General features: G+C 36.0%; 2 protein-coding genes across 2 annotated transcripts in view; one reads left to right on the top strand and one right to left on the bottom strand.

Moving 5' to 3' along the window:
• LOC102800479 (uncharacterized) overlaps positions 1-936 on the bottom strand; it is a 31,068-nt gene extending 30,132 nt beyond the window's left edge. The window contains exon 1 of the mRNA XM_085499176.1: positions 662-936. The gene's annotated coding sequence lies outside the window, so the exon portion shown is untranslated. The remainder of the gene's footprint in view (positions 1-661) is intronic.
• Positions 937-1,745: 809 nt separating this feature from the next.
• LOC144355227 (hemicentin-1-like) lies at positions 1,746-6,241 on the top strand. Its single transcript, XM_078010617.2, has 5 exons — positions 1,746-1,832; positions 3,416-3,763; positions 3,900-4,244; positions 5,165-5,316; positions 6,057-6,241. Exons 1-5 carry the CDS (start codon positions 1,769-1,771, stop codon positions 6,087-6,089), a joined length of 942 nt encoding a protein of 313 aa, XP_077866743.2. The 5' UTR covers positions 1,746-1,768; the 3' UTR covers positions 6,090-6,241.
• The last annotated feature ends 13,323 nt before the right edge of the window (positions 6,242-19,564 follow it).

Raw genomic sequence — 19,564 nt, 5'->3', positions numbered from 1 at the left:
TAATATATGCTAGACATTTGAGCTAGACATCACGTGACTACCGCCATATATTTAAAATCTTGGCAGGCGGAGTTCACCGTACTGGAGTTGTCCAAAAAATATCCTAATACAGCAGTCTTTTACCATAATTTATCAGTTTGTAATTCATGAATACGTTTCAGCCAGATCGTTTACACGCTGTTTCGCGTACGACATTATAGGTTGGTTACCATGCACTACGAAGGTGATGGCAGCCTCTCGCTCGCCTTTCTTTCATTTCAGTGATATCATTCATATGCAGATATGCACAAACTTAAGGGCAGTCGAGAGGTTACCGAAGGTCGCATTCAATACAAATGGATAGGTCAATTTGTCTTGATATATAACGATAACATTTAACTGGGTCAATTATAAGTATGTTTTGTATGTAGTGGTTACTTATAATATTTAGTAAATCGTATTTTCTAATCAACATTATAACACGGGATATTATTTATTTATTTTCATTAAACAACACTTAAATTTAATTTACATATCAATCCAAATCCTGTTTAAGCAAGTACACTGAATTGCAATAATGCAATGTTCTTAATGAAGCGGTATTTATATTTCCTTAACACTTGGTACGATTGTATACCAAACGTAACAGACTGTTTGAGAAACAATTATTTTCATAACATACCTAATTGGTCTGTTGTGAATCCAAGGAAGTAAATTCCAATCCTACTATAGATCAAGAACTGACCTGGATATTAAACACCGTCTCGGTCGTCCGTGAACGAATATATATATCACTGACTGTATCCCTGTTTAATCATCAAGCACCTCGAATTGCCCGGCCGTGCACGTGTGCATTTCCCTAATTTAGGAAGTTCCTCTTGGTGACGTAATGGTAGGTATAAAAGAGTGCATCGTATTAAACATGGAAATTCCAGTGAGAACAATGTACAAGATGGCGTGAACACCCTAGGTTTAGGATGATTGTGATCCAGTTTGCAATGAAAAATGCAACCGTCGGTCTGATTACCAACAATGCAATGTGTTATTTTCATCAAGTTACATTCTTGAAACACTGTTTACACAGAAAAGAAGCATTCATATCTACCATGTGACCAACGAAACATCAATATAGGTGGTATTCGATACGATATCCCGATATTTATTCATAAAACTCGATTGAGCTGTCACGTTTGACCTAACAAACGGAATTTATTCTACTACTTCTTTTCCAAATGTATCGTCTAGAAGAATCCTAATTATTATTTCTCTTAATTTTATAGACATAAAACGCGATAATACATATTGTTGTACCATTTTATTTTATTATAATATTATACTTGTTATACGTTGTCATACAATCTGTATGTTGCATTTGCCGTTCTAACAAATATACAAATCATTGCACATCCACTAATGTATACACATATTTCTATAGGTTCCATTGTAGAGGTTTTATATTATGTATAAGAACTTCTCAAAAAAAGCAGTTCTTGTAATTATTGATAAAATAAAGCCTCTCTGCAAAGCTCTCATATTAGTTTTTATATTATTCGAACTATGGTTTGTTTATTTCGTCTTTAAATGTAGTTTAATTTCGATATAATAACTGTTTGACGTGTTCTGTCTTCGGGATGATAATACATTAATTTTCAAGCACAGATTCTGAAGGCTGGTCTTATTTCTGTGTTGACATATTGCTCGTTTTGTATCATGCACCTGCACTATGGACTGTAATATGTACTCGTTTGCTAGGGAGTCACAGTGACTGCAAAATGGCGGTGATGTCATTATGATGCATTTTTCCAATTCTCATATAAGGCGCTTCAACGTGTTTGTGTTCTTGCTATACTTCGGTAAGTACATGACGAATGAAAACGATTTAGAAATGGTAACATTATTTTACAATATGGTAGTTGTTGTGTACTAATATTAAACTCAAAACATTATAGTTTCGATTTGAATTGAAATGAAACGAAACGATAGGGTGGAACTATATTCACATCCATTATACATCGCCACTGCGATAGTGATAAGTAGACAAATGTGCTAATACTAATGTTGTGATGTGGTTATCGCCCTCACGGAAACGAGTTTGATAGTTTCAAATTAAATAACAACAACATATTTTTATATGAGTCACGCGTAGACAAAGGTTGTCTGGTGAACCTAAAAACTAGGGCACCTCATTTTAAATATCGAGTACATAATATACGGAGTATAGTTTATGTTTTATGACGTCAAATATATAGGTCTACTATATTTGCGTCCATCGCATGCCTTGTCACAATATGCAGCACACACTATGCATTAATGCGAATATGAGATGCAACTATGTGCATCAAATAACACATGTTTCTGAGGGCAATATCGTGATTTTATGCCTGCCCAAGGGGTGGTGATAATGACCATAATATTGATGATGCCAGAGCCGAATGACCATGTGTTATTAATTTTATCACATCGAACAAAATAACACTATCGGAATAACTAAAAGGTAACTTCCCTGTACCGGTACTTATCGCACAGCCCGGTTCATAGCACACAGCACAGTAACGGGCGGATTGGATTGGACCGCGCATGAGAGGTGGCGAGTTCCATCAAGGTACCATAAATGTCGGTATAGGTGGCGAGAGCCAACGGGGTACTATAAATGTTGCTGGAGGTCACAAGTGCCAGCAAGATCTCTTAAATGACATTGGAGGTGATGATCTTGAGTGCCAGCAAAAATACTGTAGATGTCAGTCGAAGTGGCGAGTGCCAGCAGGGTACTGTAAATTCTGCTGGAGGTGGCGAGTGCCAGCACGGTACAATAAATGTTGCTGGAGATCGCGAGTGCCAGCAAGGTCCCTGAAATGACATGGAACGTGGTGAGTGCCAGCAAGGTACTGTAAATATTGCTGGAGGTGGCGAGTGCCATCAAGGTACCATGAATGTCGTTGGAGGTGGTGATTGCTAGTAATATGCCGTAAATGTCGGTAGTGTCAACTACCAGAAAGATACTGTAAATGTTGGTGGAGGTGGAAAATGTCATTAAAATGGCATGGGGGTGGCGAGTTCGAGCAGTATACTGTAAATGTCTGTAGAGGTTGCAAGTGCTAGAAGGTACTGTACATACCGGGACAGGTGGCGAGTACCAGCAAGATACTAGAAAATTCACATTCAACAAAATATTGGAAGCAGTTTAAATATAAATGCTAATGGCAACAAGATTATAAATATCCAACTATACTGTCCCATGAATCTAGGGAACATATCTACATGTTACCAGGTTACACCACTTTTTGCTGAAAAGAGTTTCAGTATGAAAATGAGTGCGACAGATTCCCATCTGAAGTGTTATCTTTTTGGAGTTTCTTCTTGCTGTTGTCAACTCAACCATATATACAAGATCCAACAAGTTACTTATTTACTTCATAATTTGTTGTGTCTGTTGTAGAGTTTATCCGTACCAGCACTGGACTAGAGACTGGCGCTAACGTAAACAAATCAGTGGTACTATCATGCCCCGTGAACCCACCCAATGATGCTGTATCCATAGTAACTGTATCAGTGAGATGGAGCAAAGGGCAACTGAGAGCTTTCATTGGTCAAAAGCTACTACGCGATGGGGGAGATAAGTACATAGACAGCAGCAAGTATGAAATAGTGAACACGACATCTCTGTTGATAACACGTGTATTATACTCGGATGATGACGTATACAGGTGTACACTTTCGTATTATACCAACAATCGCAGTGACGAACGTAGGCAGAGTTCTGGTGACGTAAAATTATCCATTTGTGGTGAGTGTAAAGCCAATTTCTCCAAAATCGACGTATATATTATTGCAAGATACGAATGTCCAATTCATACGAATTAAAATGTATAACTGTCTGGTGTGTAGCATTACTCATTACTTATTTTATTCCACACGAACAGAGTCGTTTGATTTGAAGCTTGTTGTTCGTCTTACTGACAAAGTTAACAACACTGGTAACCTCACATATGATGTCCCGGCATTCAGTAGCATTTCCTCGTTATGCACGGCGTACGGTGGGAGACCCCAGACAACGATAATATGGTATAAAGATGGCGAGAAGTTATCCAGCATCCATCAAAATATTACACACACCCCGGTTGGAGATAGATTCAACAGTGTCAACGCCCTCACATTTAAATCACTGCAGCCGCAGTATAGTGGTTTATATAGCTGCAGAGCGCGCAATCCGGCGATGAACACATACAAAGAAAAGCATTTCAGCCTACACGTACTTCTTCCAAAAGGTAATATCTTCTTGAACGACATGGAAATAATGTACGAAAATCATTACTACATATTTTTATTTACTGTGACACCATCGCACCAAAATTCCGATAATGAATCTGTAATCGGGGTATGTGCATTTGGGTTTGGATATTTACTAGGCGATACATTTGTCACCTGCTATGTACATATGCTACGTGCTACATACAACAATACTGCAATAGCATTTCATTTGTCTGAATATGTCGTTCTGATTGGGCGAGAGCATTTTGTTATTAATTATGCATGTCATGGTGTCCGCCCAGAAGCGAATAACACACAGTAGGATTAAATATACTGCAACCATCTGGGACTTAAATATAATGCATATTAGGTCAACAAATATTGTTTTCAAAATTACGCAAACAGCGCCAAAAGAAAATGGTTGTCATCTGCGGTTGCTCGCTCGTAAACCCGAGACTTTTGTCGATCCTCGTAACGTGATCAGGCGTACGTTGCAAATCGAGATCGGTATTATTTAAATTATGTCGATTGAGACGATTTTACTAATTAAATGCTGATGTTAACAAACAAATCACATAAAAATCCGGATGAATGTTGGTTACAGCTCGATGTGTCATTACTAATTGTATACAAGTATCATGGCCTATTCCATTCAACCACGGTTTGCCAATAGAAAGTTTCGTGATGGAACATTTTTGTCCTCGGCTCCTGCATGTTTGTTGCGAATTATGGCGGTTTATTTCTTAATTGTCATAACATTGATGCATTTGTTTCTGATAACATTTTGTTTCACACTATATTTTAAAGTTAAAATTCACGAGCAGAATAAATATATTCATAGTTTACATATATAATTATTCATGTTAATTAACTATGTCATCGTTATACAAGTGTACATTGCTTATTTACATCGATGATGCGTTATTATATATTTTAGATTCTGATGAGCTATTAGGTGATGGAAACACAGTATTACGTCACGGTAAACTTTCTCCACTCGGGGTTATTATATTAAGCGTCATGGTAGTTGTATTGCTTTCGATTGTGGGTGCTGCAGTTTTGTTTCTGCGATACAGGAAACAGCGAACGGTATGTATATTCGAACACACGTTGTCAGAATACTGGTAGTCGTAATTGCTGCCTCACATAATTCAGCAGTTAGAATGACAGCGTAGTGATCATGGATATCTTATCTCGGTTACAAATGACGAATAACATAACACACCCTGAAAAGTAGTCATTCTGAGAATGCTGACCCCCGCCGTTGCTACAAAGTATTGACCTTTACAATGAATTTATCTGATTCTGGTCACGAATCCTTCCAGAAAAATCATATTCACATGGCAACAGGATACAGTTTTAATTTATAGTGAAAATGTGTTTACTACCTTTATGTAAAAAAAATGGCATGGGATTCGTCAATAATGTGTGTTGTTATCTGGTAATGATGAACAGTCCTGTCTCTATGGCAACTGTGTCAAGATTTCTACACAAATCTAAAAAATTGGTTTTGTTCCAAGGGCAAATCCTCCTGAATAATAATTGAAATGTGTGCATAATAGTTTTCAATTAATTTTCCCACCGACAACCCATTGAACGCCAAATTCCCATCTCCATGGCAACCGATTTCATAACTCTATGAATATATTCGATTGGCACTTAGGGTAATTTTCACAAAAATCACGAAAACTTTCCTACATCTTTATGAGTTTTACGAGTTATAAAAATACGGATATACAGCGAATGCACATGTATACATGGCAACCGATTATCTATCCAAAAATGTAATCAGGGCAATTGTCATGAACAAACGTGTGTTGCTTTTTCAGGTGCAAGGGAACACTCGATATACGATAGTATGATGTATTTTTAACAGTAAGTTTCTCGTGCATTCTACTTGGTGCAGTTATTTCAGTATATTTTTTACTTAAATAACATGCGATGAATTAAGTTGTGTGGTTGTAATTTGGTTAGATGACTTGATTTGTAAAATAAATGTGGCATTATTAGCTAACATATTCGTCATATCTCATGAATATTAACCTCTGCGTCTGCTGAGTAATAGTCATATGATAGAGTAGCCAATCACTATAACAGCTGTGCGCAAGACAGTTAAGGTTTACATCACATGAATGAAAAAACCACTACAGAGGAAAGCAAGTGATCAACGGTAAGTGTCGAAATGTCTTATTCTTGTATTCATACATATACAAATTCGTGATTTGTTAAAAACGTTATACTGTTTACAAGTTCAAATGTCAAGTCAAATGGAACGATCAACAGAGGTTACTCACACGCATGTATTCTCTATAGCTGCCGTGACAGGCCAGTATATGTATATCTGATCTAGTACTGGCGTAATACGGTTCTCCGATGGCTTTGCCCTTCATACAAACTTAAATGTGCTCACATTGTTCATAATTGGAATCAATAATCGACTTATTCGCTGTAGTTGTTACTATTTAGGCAGATAGTTTAGATATATGTGTCGACTTGAAAGCACTCTAAGTTAGATTGAAACCAGTTATATGCTGATGTTAAATTACATGCGATCTGTGCATTGTTTTGAAAGGAATTCGAGGGCGACGAAATGCTGGTTTGGGTTCCTTACATTATTCTGCCTTTCAGGTGAACACAGATTGAGGCTTCTGGGGGGATTGATCCATTTTTGCTCTTGCATAAGCATTATAATCCTCAACTTGAGACTAGTTCATTGGAAGATACATTTAATATTTATTGGTGATCCGCTCCGCTGGGATTGCCCTTAATCTCACTTGTGTGTGATTTCCAGTGTTTTCACGTATTGATTCTTCTGTGATATTTTGGCTTGGGCGATTTCGCTCAAACTTGGCAGACAGGTCACACCATCACCCTAGTTATTTGGTAAAATCTGAAAAACAAATTGGCCCACCGTTGCCGTTTTTTAGATAGCTTCGCGGGAAATGTATCTCCCCCTATAAATTTAGGATAAAACACCTCAGACATAGCTCATTCTACTGTGCGGGCACAAAGTTACTATTTGAATTTTTGATATCTTTTTTTCATTAGTGAGACGTTTCACCCCAAAGTTGGAATAACTGTTCACCAAGAATGGCGTCTGTGATTTTTTTGGCTGGGCCGATTTGGCAGGAAAGTCACACCTTCACTCTAGTTAGTTTGTAAAATCTGAAAATAAATTCTGGCCCACCGTTACCTTCACGCCAAATGTATCTCGTCCTACATTTCTACGATTAAAAAGCACGGACGTAGCTCATTCTACTCTGCTTTAGAGTGGGCATAAATCTGCTGTTTTGTTTTTAATGTCTATTTTCAATACCGAGAAAATTGACCTCAAAGTTGGGGTAACTTTTCACCAGCAACGGCTTTTAATTCCTCTGTGATTTTTTTGGCTTGGATGAATTTGTTCATACTTGACAGGCAGGTCGTACCGTCACTAATTGGAAAAAAAATCCTGGCCCACCGCTGTCATGGCAACAGCCAAAAACTGATTTTTCTGAATACTTTCGCCCCAAATTTATTACCTCCTACCAGTCTTGTGATAGTGTTCAAATGGCCATGCTTTTCATTTTGGCTACGTGGCACACTGGTAAGAGATCACTGGCGCCGACATTGTTCCACTGTATCAACGTAATCCCAACGCAACTTTGAACTTTGAATGAACTGCAAATGCTGCCTTCAATCTAGAAAATACTGTCGCGAACCGGTTGGAATTAATCAATTTCACAGCAGAATACGTCCTTGCAATAAAATAAAGTGACTGAATGTTTTTTTGCACTTCGTTTACGGACCTCGGTCTTAGTTATAAACCGACGTTAGCATCACGTTCATGTCCTACAATGGCAATAGCCGAAATTAAACATGTTGCGTGTTTTTGAGCGGAGTGGATCGCCAACAAGCCTATCGGCTTTTTTAAACTTATCGGTTGGTTCAGTTATGATGTAGCCGGTTATTAGTCGTTTTCAAGTCTAGATTAATGGTATTATTATAATTATTTTGGAAAGTTACTTTATGCGCAATCCGACTAGTATATTCTTCTGATCTACGTGGCAAATATTATCAAATTGATTTTCAACTGAAGGCAGTGTGATTGAGGCAATTTATACCTCTAGTAATATTTAGTTCAGGTTTTGTCATTTCCTCCTGTAATAATTCAAAATGTATTTCAACAATATTTTTTTAAATAAACAAAATAATACACATACAATACAATAAAAGCCTTACTGCATATCAAAGTTTTAAGGTAGCGAGAAGGTTTTGTGACGTTTTTAAATAAAACATTCTCTGTCTGTTGTCTCGTTCAGAACAGTAATTTAGGTTATATATATCAAAAGACTAAGTATAGAGGTGCAAGTTCGCACAAACTGGACAGACATTGTTTACATAATTATCACGTGACATCAAAAATGGCAAATCTTATAAAAATGACTAAGTCCGCGATTGCGAGAGCACACTGCGGAATTTCCTGGTGAAATTTACGTCATGCATTGTCCGTAATCAAGTCCATTGAAATGCGTCTCCGATAATCAAAAGACCTATTATTCCGATTTCTATGCAGGTTTGTTTTTTTGTCCCCAAATTATTTCATACTTGGCACCTTTAATAGACTATTATTCTGTGACAAAGCATTTTCTTTAAAAACCCAGACATATTTCGCACCATCATTATCTTTTGAACGATAACTGCGAGTTTGAATGTCCTAGTCCGAACGCACTTGATTTGGCGGCGGTCCCAATGAGTCGTTCTCGATCAAAACTTCAACTCGAGAAAAACGCGAAAAACAGTTTTGGTTAATAAAACACTGTAGATTTGCTGCATTATTATAAATATACACTAAAAATTGCCAAACATATTAACCACTGATATCATAGAACTCATAAAGAGTGTCAGATAATGAATAATTTCAAACTCGAGCGTGAAAAATGAAGAAAACTGCTGGCATTTGAGTCCGTACTCCAGGAACGTTCGGGTTTTCCATTGTTATGCAAACGAACAACGAGGGATAATCCTCTGACAAACATTACTGTCCCACTGTACACGCTGACAGTTTACAAACAAGCTAATCCTTCAAGTGTCTCTGATAAGACATCTAATAAAATGGTTTTCATGGTGAAACAAAATGGCCGATGTTTGAAAAAAAATTGCTGTGTCAGAGTGCGACACTGAGTGGCAGATTTTTCTTTGCCTCGTCTGTCAACTCTTTCTTTCTTTTCTTCGCCATTGCGTTAGAAAAAAAATGTATTAGTAAAATAGAATATTGACTTGGAAAATAAAACGATTTAAAAGAAAGTTGTGCAAAGTTACAGTACTCCAGTAGTTAAGGTCGTATTATAGGTACGACCATGAGGGCGCTGTTCATACTCGGATGCGATGACGTCATACGGGGAGGGATGACGTCACAATGGGAGGCCGTGCATAGCTTAGCATAAATAATGACGTCACAATGGGAATTCGTGCATAAATTAGCATAAATGAGCGTCCATGGCCGTAAAGGGGATAATTTGAATGAGGATGACGTCACAATGGGATATTTTAATACATTTGCATAAATTACCATCAATTTTTTTTAATTATTTTTTTTAATTATTTTTAATTATTTTTTAATTATTTTTTAATTGGACAGGCGTGGACGAAAGATTTTTCATGAGGATGACGTCACAATGGGATATTGCGAATACATTTGCATACATAAAATTGATGTGAATACGAGGTCGTGTCGAGGTCATCGTGAATACATTTGCATAAATTACCATCATTTTTTTAATTATTTTTTTTTAATTATTTTTAATTATTTTTAATTATTTTTAATTATTTTTAATTGGACAGGCGTGGACGAAAGATTTTTCAGAATGTGTCATAGAGGGCGCTCTCTCTCACACACACACACACTAATAAATACACGGCATTTTTGAAAACTAACGGAGTTTAGGGCTAATCTGCACTGGCTCGGAAGGTTGTAAATGATTAGCTAGTTTGAATTTCTAATTTGCATAACATTACTGAGAATGAACGTGCATTCAACGCCACAAGTCTTTTGTTTTTTTAGCCAATCAGAATTCATCTTCCGAGCCAGTGCAGATCAGCAGGGAGTTTATTGCACAAAAAAAGTAAACAAGAATGAAATATTGACATGGAGTATACATTCATGGCGTGGTTGAGTATTTTTTTTTAACGCCACGAAAAAAACATACGATGTGAGTAAGGAAAATAGTTGCGTAGCGTATAAATGTTTAGCATGATTAAATATTTCTTAACACCTCGAAAAATACATGTAAATGTGCGGCGTGGTTAAATTCATTTTTCACGTCACGAGAAATACGAGTACATAAACGATTCGATTAAATACACGGAAGAGTGAAAAGTCAATAATTATACAGTAAACAGTGAACAATAAAAATAATTCATTCTATATATACATATGTTGTTCATCGTTTATATTTTCTTACCTCATATTTGCTTTGTTTTGTTTGAGTAAATTATTTTTAACGACACGAAAAAATACGAGTACATAAACGATTCGATTAAAAACACAGAAAAGGGAAACGTCAATAATAGTAAACAGTGAACAATAATTCATTCTATATATACATGTTCATTTTTACATTTCTTACATCCTTTCAATGAGTCAAGCAGTCTGTACATTTTTTTTATTCCATCGCTCCAATCAGAATCGCTCATCTGTCGTAGAAGAAAAAAAGAGAGAGAGAGAGAGAGAATAATATTAAAAACCAATAGTCACCCCATAAAACTGCGGTAATAAACCCCGCTAAAATGCAAAGTATGCAAAATCGGTTGATCGACGTACAGTTTGTTTTTTTCAAAAATGGTGGACTACGCTACGATGAGTTAAAATATATAATTACCTGATCGTTTCACAGAGTAACGTTTGACATACATAATCATCACACGGAATGAGTTTACGGTGTAACGTAGCGATTTTCGTTTTTCCCTTGGCGAAGAAGATATGTCCTCGCCTTCTTGCCGAAGATTCAAAGGCGGTAGACCAAGTTTGACCTTCTGTGAAAGGTCATCTCATGGATATCTACACAACGAGTCATACACGACGTATTGGCTACACATTGCTTGAAATCAAAGTATTTGATGATTGTAGATCCACGTACGAGAAATCTCTTAAATTATGTGACATGACTACCGTACGAGTCAAAATAATCTTCGTGGTAAGGTATTTCAGACAGAAAGTGGCCCAATGCGTTCCACCCGCGAACATCAACGGTGTTTGATACGAGCGATGTGTATTATTCCGAAGCACTGTCCGTGAATGCCAGTTTGAACTCAATCACAAGATTAAGTGTGAGCGCATAGGATTATTTATAAATCGTTTGTCATAAGTGTTCCTAATGTGAAATAGACCTCCCACGTAGATGATAAACAACAGATGTTGGTGTATTTGTATATTCATGTTATCTAAAACATGAACACTCGCAAACAGCCTGAGGGATAGGGTTTCAAGTTGAAAGCATTACCCCTATACCTGCGTGTATGGGATAATGATAACAGGACGGGAAACACGGGGTCAACTTGATTCGGTCAACGTGAATCAGTATGGTTCTTGTCCATCACCAATTCACTTTTCTGAAAAGGCACACCCCCACAGAGTGTAATGGCATTCCACAGCTACCATCCAAGTGCTACAATTGATTTACTCATTACAGTAGCGTTAATTTGGATTAGCGTTAATTTGGATTAGCGCTTCCTTCTCATCACTTTTCTCATCACAGTGACGTCTTGCGTAGTTATATAGTGTCTTCACATACGCGCTAAAGATTCCTGACCTGACACCATTCAGTTACTCTGATCGTTTTTGTATCATTTTTGAAGGTTTATTTTACAACGACTGGAAAACCGACTGAAAATTCTAGAAGAGGCAAGAACGAACGTTACATTTGAATGGTCAAATGACAAGGGGCTGACCCCGCTTGAATGCGCAACAGAATGTATTAAATACAACCATATTCAATATTTCGCTTTTTTAGTGTTGACCCATTTAAACGACAGAACCAGTCTCGAAACACTGAAAGCCATAGCGGATGCTTCAAAAAACGAATTTCTCTTCCAATGGCTCGAAACCAAATTAAATGAAGCACTATGATTCTTCACAAATTACGATGACATCCTTCACAGCCTGGCAAAAGAAATCACTCAACTAACCTCACCACCAGATTCGAATTTCCACGATCAACGATCAACGACGAAAAAAATTAACCATTGAGGTAACAGGCTTCGCTACAGAGAAACAATGGAAGTTACTAGCTCGCCAAATTGAATACTTTGAAACGGGACATCTAGCCGATCATCATCGAGACATCGACTCAGAGACTGTACGCCTCAGCAAAACAACCGATTGATGAATTCGTGGACTCAAATTCTAACAAGAACAATTCTGACATAATACATAAACTACGCTCCTTGCAAGAACATGTGGACATGAACACGACATTTCTACCCACAAGATGAAGGACATAATTTTAGTATATCTGTTAATTACTTTACGATTGGAAACTGTCGATAGAACACATTTTTATGAATGAATTGGTTTTCCGATTTGAAAATCATTGAGTAGGTATTCATGCATTAATTAATTAATAATGATCAGTCCATTGAATTTGTGTCTCACCCCAAAAAAAAATCAGAACAGCATTACTAGACATCTCCATATTATCCAAATTTCGAAATTATACATATTTTAATATTAAATTTACTATTTTTTTACCATCAAACTACTGAATCACTGTACATATAATATACTATACGTATACCATTGACAAATTCAGACTCCGCTTATAAATTATACTCGATTATGTTTTTACCAATCATTACCCCGCCCATCATTCATGATTCGATTGACCACGTTCTGAATAATTCGTACACACAGATAAACGGATTTTTGCGATATACATGACTTCTTGTTTTCACTCCAAAACTTACTGCTTATTTGATCCCTCAATCAAAAGCTGTTTTACTTGGGATTGACCAAGAGTGTATTTCCACGTTAAACTGATGTGACGACATGTCGGTCATCAACGATTTCATAAAGGGTGACTGTCGAAAAGTGGGACACCAATAATTTAAAATAATTAGTTATACTGGAGAGAATAGATGACATTGTTTAATATTATAGAGATGTTGCGTAGTTCGTTCTTTGACGGTAAGCACGTACGCATACCATACACGTTGTATGCTAATTCATGTTAAATACAATGCGCTAAGTTTTGATTATTCCCAAGATGTACAGAGAGCACTCGCTTATCCATTAGACAGATTCCACTATACAATTACATGTATAATATCCTGACCGCATTGTTTACACTCTCGTAAATCGACTGTTTGACGTGACTGGGGCACCGGTGGACGAGGAATGCGTGCGTGCACATTACATTTCGTCAACACTTTCATTCATAATAGTATCACTTGCAATATGGCGTAATATCAATCGACGATCCTCAAAATACTGTATGTATGTATGCACGTTGTAGTTCGAATGATTAGATATTTCTTTTATTTTGCCATTTTTGTCGATTCTTTCATTATGAACAGTGTTGACTTGCTCTCGAAATAAATACTTTTACACCGATGTTACCGTTTGTAATGTTTATAAGTGTATACGTGAAAGATATTCGCCTTTGAAATAATAATTGAAGACACAACTATATAGTGTTCAAATCAGCTGGGTGTTATTATTGAAGTAACGCACGACGCGTGATATTGTTGTAATGGGGTCTGATCGCGTTCCATAACTCCTGAATAATGCCATGAATCAAATTGTCCTAACAACATGGTAAACACGGGTCAGCAATAAGTAGCTATTTTATCGGTGAGGAAAGATCTGCTTCTTGATTGCGATTATGATTATGTCTAATATAATGTATAATAATCTATTACTCTACGTACACAACTTGAAGTGGGCTTTTCAATTCAACTCACTGCGGCCGTACACAACATGGCTAGTTCCCCCTTCGAAAGAGTGCGTGCGTGTGTTGCAACGCTATCTGTGACCACTGAGCTTTTCAAATATTTACAAAGCACGATGTGATAACTGAGGTGGTAAACTGACCATGATGTCAATATCCAACCATCTAATTTGCACAATAACAATTAAAATTGAAACCGTATTCATGCGTGGGATCTTGGTTGGAAATACAACGAAGTAACAAAAAACCAGCAAAGTGTAACAATAATAAAATCACAAACAAGTGAATGTAAAGCAAAACAAAAAAAAAATATTTGGTGTTTGGTTTAGGCATTTGGCATTTTAGGATTTTTTTTTCTTATCGTGCCCTGAATCAGATGTGGACGAATGTTCCTAGCTCAATGATTGTTTTGTCATTTTAACTTTTTAGTATACCTGTTAGGTGTTCATCATCTGTCCTAAAGTTGATTTTATTGTATTTAATATTTTAATCATGATTTTTTTTTGTTTCTTATTGTATAGATTACAATTGAGAAGATATTTTTTTTCGTTCTCAATTTTCTAGTTGTCACAAACTGAGCAAATTCAGTCTTCAGCTATAAGATTATATACAATAAAGTAACAAAAATAAGCAATGTGTAACAATAATAAAATCACAAACATTTGAATGTAAAGAAAAACAAAATTATTTTGTGGTTGGTTTAGGCATCTGGTATTTTAGTTTTTTTCTTGTCGTAACCTGAAACAGATGTAGACGAATTTTCCTAGCTCTATGATTATTTTGTCATTTTAACTTCTTAGTATATCTGTTAGGTGTTCATCGTCCGTCCTAAAGTTGATTTTATTGTATTTAATATTTTAATCATGATTATTTCGTTCCTCCAAGTATAGATTACAATTGAGAAGTTGTTTTTCGTTCTCAATTTTCTAGTTGTCACAAACTGGGCAAATTTAGTCTTCAGCTATAAAGTTATTATATCTACCCCCTTTCCATTTGAAGGGTATGAGCCTTTATTCCGAGTTTCGCCTTAGCGCAGCACTATGTTTTAGATTTTTTATTGTGGTGAGATATTTTTTATATGCAAATTCTGTTTTAATTTTCTGTAGATTCGTAACTTGTTTTTATGATGTGTACTTTTATTTGCATCATGTAATGTTTCTGTGCTATGAATTTCTAAAGGATTGTTCGAATTACCTGTCAATGTTTCAATGATTTTCTTTTTTGTCATCCTGAGATTTATGTGTATTCCAAAATATTTTTTTCCATAGTCAAATTGTCTAAAATCTGATTCATGTCTTTTACAAGGATATTTTCTCAACTCTAACAGGCTTGCCAAATTTCTTGGTTTGCTATTTACTTTGATTCATGTCTTTTACCCAGTTGTCTTTTCCCTTTTCGTCAATATGTATTCCAAGTTTGTGAGCTTCGTGAACTAGCGAGTTCGAGTTAGAATTATTTATTTTGATCCAATATTTCAATCTAGTTGCTATGGGGGAGGATATTTTCCCAACTCTAGCAGGCTAGCGAAATTTCTTGCTTTGCTATTTAATTTTAGAAGGTATTTGCAGTAATATATTTTCATTTTTTTTTCATTGGTCTTTTGATTGGAAAAACAAAACAAAAACAAAATGTATACTTTCTATATACTCAATTTCAATTACTCAGTTTTTAATCTATTCTTTTTGATTATTTACTCATTAGTAGATTTCCCCTTCTTTGTGTAATAAACTCCGTTAGTTTTCAAAATGACGTGTATTTATTAGAGTGTGCGTGTGTGTGTGTGTGTGAGAGAGAGCGCCCTCTATGACACATTCTGAAAAATCTTTCGTCCACGCCTGTCCAATTAAAAATAATTAAAAATAATTAAAAATAATTAAAAAAAAATAATTAAAAAAATGATGGTAATTTATGCAAATGTATTCACGATGACCTCGACACGACCTCGTATTCACATCAATTTTATGTATGCAAATGTATTCGCAATATCCCATTGTGACGTCATCCTCATGAAAAATCTTTCGTCCACGCCTGTCCAATTAAAAAATAATTAAAAAATAATTAAAAATAATTAAAAAAAATAATTAAAAAAAATTGATGGTAATTTATGCAAATGTATTAAAATATCCCATTGTGACGTCATCCTCATTCAAATTATCCCCTTTACGGCCATGGACGCTCATTTATGCTAATTTATGCACGAATTCCCATTGTGACGTCATTATTTATGCTAAGCTATGCACGGCCTCCCATTGTGACGTCATCCCTCCCCGTATGACGTCATCGCATCCGAGTATGAACAGCGCCCTCATGGTCGTACCTATAATACGACCTTAACTACTTACTCCTTTCGCACAATCTCCCGCCCGCTTCCGCTTTCCAATCACCTTTTTCTCTCGCTTTTGCGACCGCTTGTTGAATTCGACCGGACAATTTCCACTTTATTTTCGACCGCGCAAACCCCGAAATATCACCGCCCACCTGCTCGCTCGCGCGCATTTAAAATTCGGACTAACAGAATAATTTCCGAGGTTCACATTGTCTTATAATTGTCTTTCTGGTTTTTATAGATGTTGAACAGCTGAAAAAGGTCAAATACTTTTTGTTTTAACTATATATAATTATATGCACGCAACCTGACCCTTTGACCTCGATTTGGCTTGGACTGAATATTTTATTTTAAACAATATTCTGACTTGAAATACAAAATGTATTTCAAAACAAGTACACATGGTTGTCTGGGGTTTCTTTCCTGATTGTTGAGTCTTCGCAATGTGTTTTGTATAATTATTGTTGTTTCCTCCCGATGCTGAAGGACCGTAAAGCTAAATGGCAGTTACATGCATGGGCTGAGTGAAAGAAAATATTTCTAAGCCTAAAATAAAACCTAATATTACGCCTCTTTGTGTATTTGTTAATTTTACGTATGTTTGTCATGACAGTATGTTTGTAAATATCTAAAAAAATCTCGTCTTTCGTTGATAATTTCGATTGTTTGTTTGGAATGTCGATCCCCGTTGGTTTCTCCATACTGAGTTTAGGAAGGGCGTCGATCAACACCGTGACAATCAGCCGAAAGAAGACAAACATTTACCGTAAATCATGGAGATCATGTCCGTAATTTGTGGGCTGAAACCCCAAATAATTAATCAAGTATTATTATTTTAATATATATTTTATTTTACATCGCAAAACTAAACCATGCCCAAAACAGAGCTAGAGTTGTTCGCGGTGAAACAACCGCATTGAAGACGCTGCAACTTCAACTAGCCATTTCTTACCTTGAAATAAAAAAAATAAAAATTCGAAGAGCATCGGGGAAAATATTAATAATCATCCTTATCATTCACTTGCTTTATTTTATTCGAATCCATGAAATTCACGATTTTTTTTTTACATTTGTTGGCAACTTCCGCGCTAAAAAATATTGAAAATGTGGGTGTGGTTATTTTGCAAAGTCCTGTTGATAATACGGACAAATATGGTTCTGTGACCCAGTTCGTGCTCCGATCAGGTGACTCTCAGCCAATCAATGATGTTGTAACAAAGCATATGTGACGCTAATTGAAGGGTCGTGGTACAATCCAATCGCCGGCGTCGATTCACATAGTTGTTTGTGCTGTGACAGGCTTCAAAATTATTCGCTGAAAAACATATATTTTGACAAACTGATGGAATTTGACCTTAGTTCAAAAAGAAAATACTAGGCTAAGATACATTAGAGCTCACGCGAATCAGTTTTCTCTGCAAGTTGTGAAATAAAGTAAACCAGAGTAGCGTCGATGATTTTCAGCCCTGAAGGACTTCCGTGTGAATCCTGAGTTTTGAATTGTTCATCGACTGGCCACCAAATAGTTATGGCTATAACTAAATTTGACACGTTTTTCTTTTAAGCCCAATAAATTATTCATACATGTCAAGCTCTGTTCAATTTTTTTAGGGCATGTGGCCGTTTTTAGTCGAAAATATTTTTTGTGGGAACACTTTTTCGGTACGTAAACGGTATAGACCGAGCTCATTCAATGATCGTGACTTAATTTTAAAAATTAAATGTCAAATTTTACCAGACGTGGACCGATGTGAATTCGGTATCGTTATTTTTGGAATTAATCACTAACATTTCTCTGCTCTGTCAAAAGGAGTTACTGTGCTTTGTGTCCAAAATATTAGGCTAATACAAATTTGTAGCAAAATCAATGTTAAATGGTACAAATCGCAGAGAATACTGGATAATTTATATTGCTTGTCGGGTCATGTCGTATAGAAATTGTGCTCATGATATGTTGTAATAAAATATTTAATAAGCGTATACTTAATTTGTTCCACTTATTACCTTCGTATACATTCATGGTTTCTGTGTACAAATATACTTTTCACAGACCCCTTTTATATATCATTTTGTCTGCAGTTCCTTATGCATTAATGTAAATTACCACTGATCTACCTCATATTACTCATATCAATCGCATACACCCAACCACCCATCCCAGACAATAAATAACGATGGGTCATTAAGTGCTCGCAAAGGTCATGACTCACTTTAAGTTCAGTTCAGTGATTGTTAATCATGCTTTCTACTCTTTTTATATGCAAATATTGCAGATACGCCTTTGCTCAAAGTATTTGCGTTCAAATACCAATATTGACAGATAAATGCAGCAAGCCGAACAAAATTCAAGAGCTTTCTAAACCTAAAATAATACACCCCTATTGCGTTAGACATGGTCAGTAAAAATACCGGTCAATCGGCTCGTCTCAACTAGCAACAGATTCTCTACTCTAAAATATTTTTTGCAGTTTTTTGACAAATAAAGCAAACAGCAGAAAAAATATGTTTTTTCCCGAAATATAGGCTCTCTTTAAGTGTATTTTAATCGTCGATATCAAAGAATAAATCACATCCCTTCTCGGCCGATATTCGGCATCTAGAGAGTACGGCAACCGGGGAAGGTCAAGGCGTTTCAATTTAAATTTAAATGAATATACAAATATATTAATTGTATTAAATTTTCGTAATTTTCAATTTTTATTTATGCTTTTAGTTTGATATCGATTTTAACTGTGTAAATGTACAAAACAATTTTAAATTACAAATAAAAATGTTAATTATGTATGCGTAAATTGCGGGCGACAAATACAAACAACGTGGCACAAAAAGCACGGCTGTGACCCCCTCAGTTGCCGTATACGTCCGATTGCATTGAAATCTATACCATTATTTTTAATTTGCTGATCAATTTTGAAACAAAAGTTTGATTTGCTCTTCAATGTCCGAAGAAAACGAACACATATTAAGCTTTAGCATAGACACGTCACTTTGTTTTGACTCTAAACCAGATTCACATAACACAAGAGTTTCAATTAGGGGAGCTCGAATTGGGACATGTTGTAAAAGATTTGCGTATGGGTTCGCC

The sequence above is a fragment of the Saccoglossus kowalevskii genome, chromosome 5, assembly GCF_978046115.1.
Source record: "Saccoglossus kowalevskii chromosome 5, keSacKowa6.1, whole genome shotgun sequence".
NCBI classification, from domain to species: Eukaryota; Metazoa; Hemichordata; class Enteropneusta; family Harrimaniidae; genus Saccoglossus; species Saccoglossus kowalevskii.
This window is presented reverse-complemented; position numbering and strand designations above follow the sequence as displayed.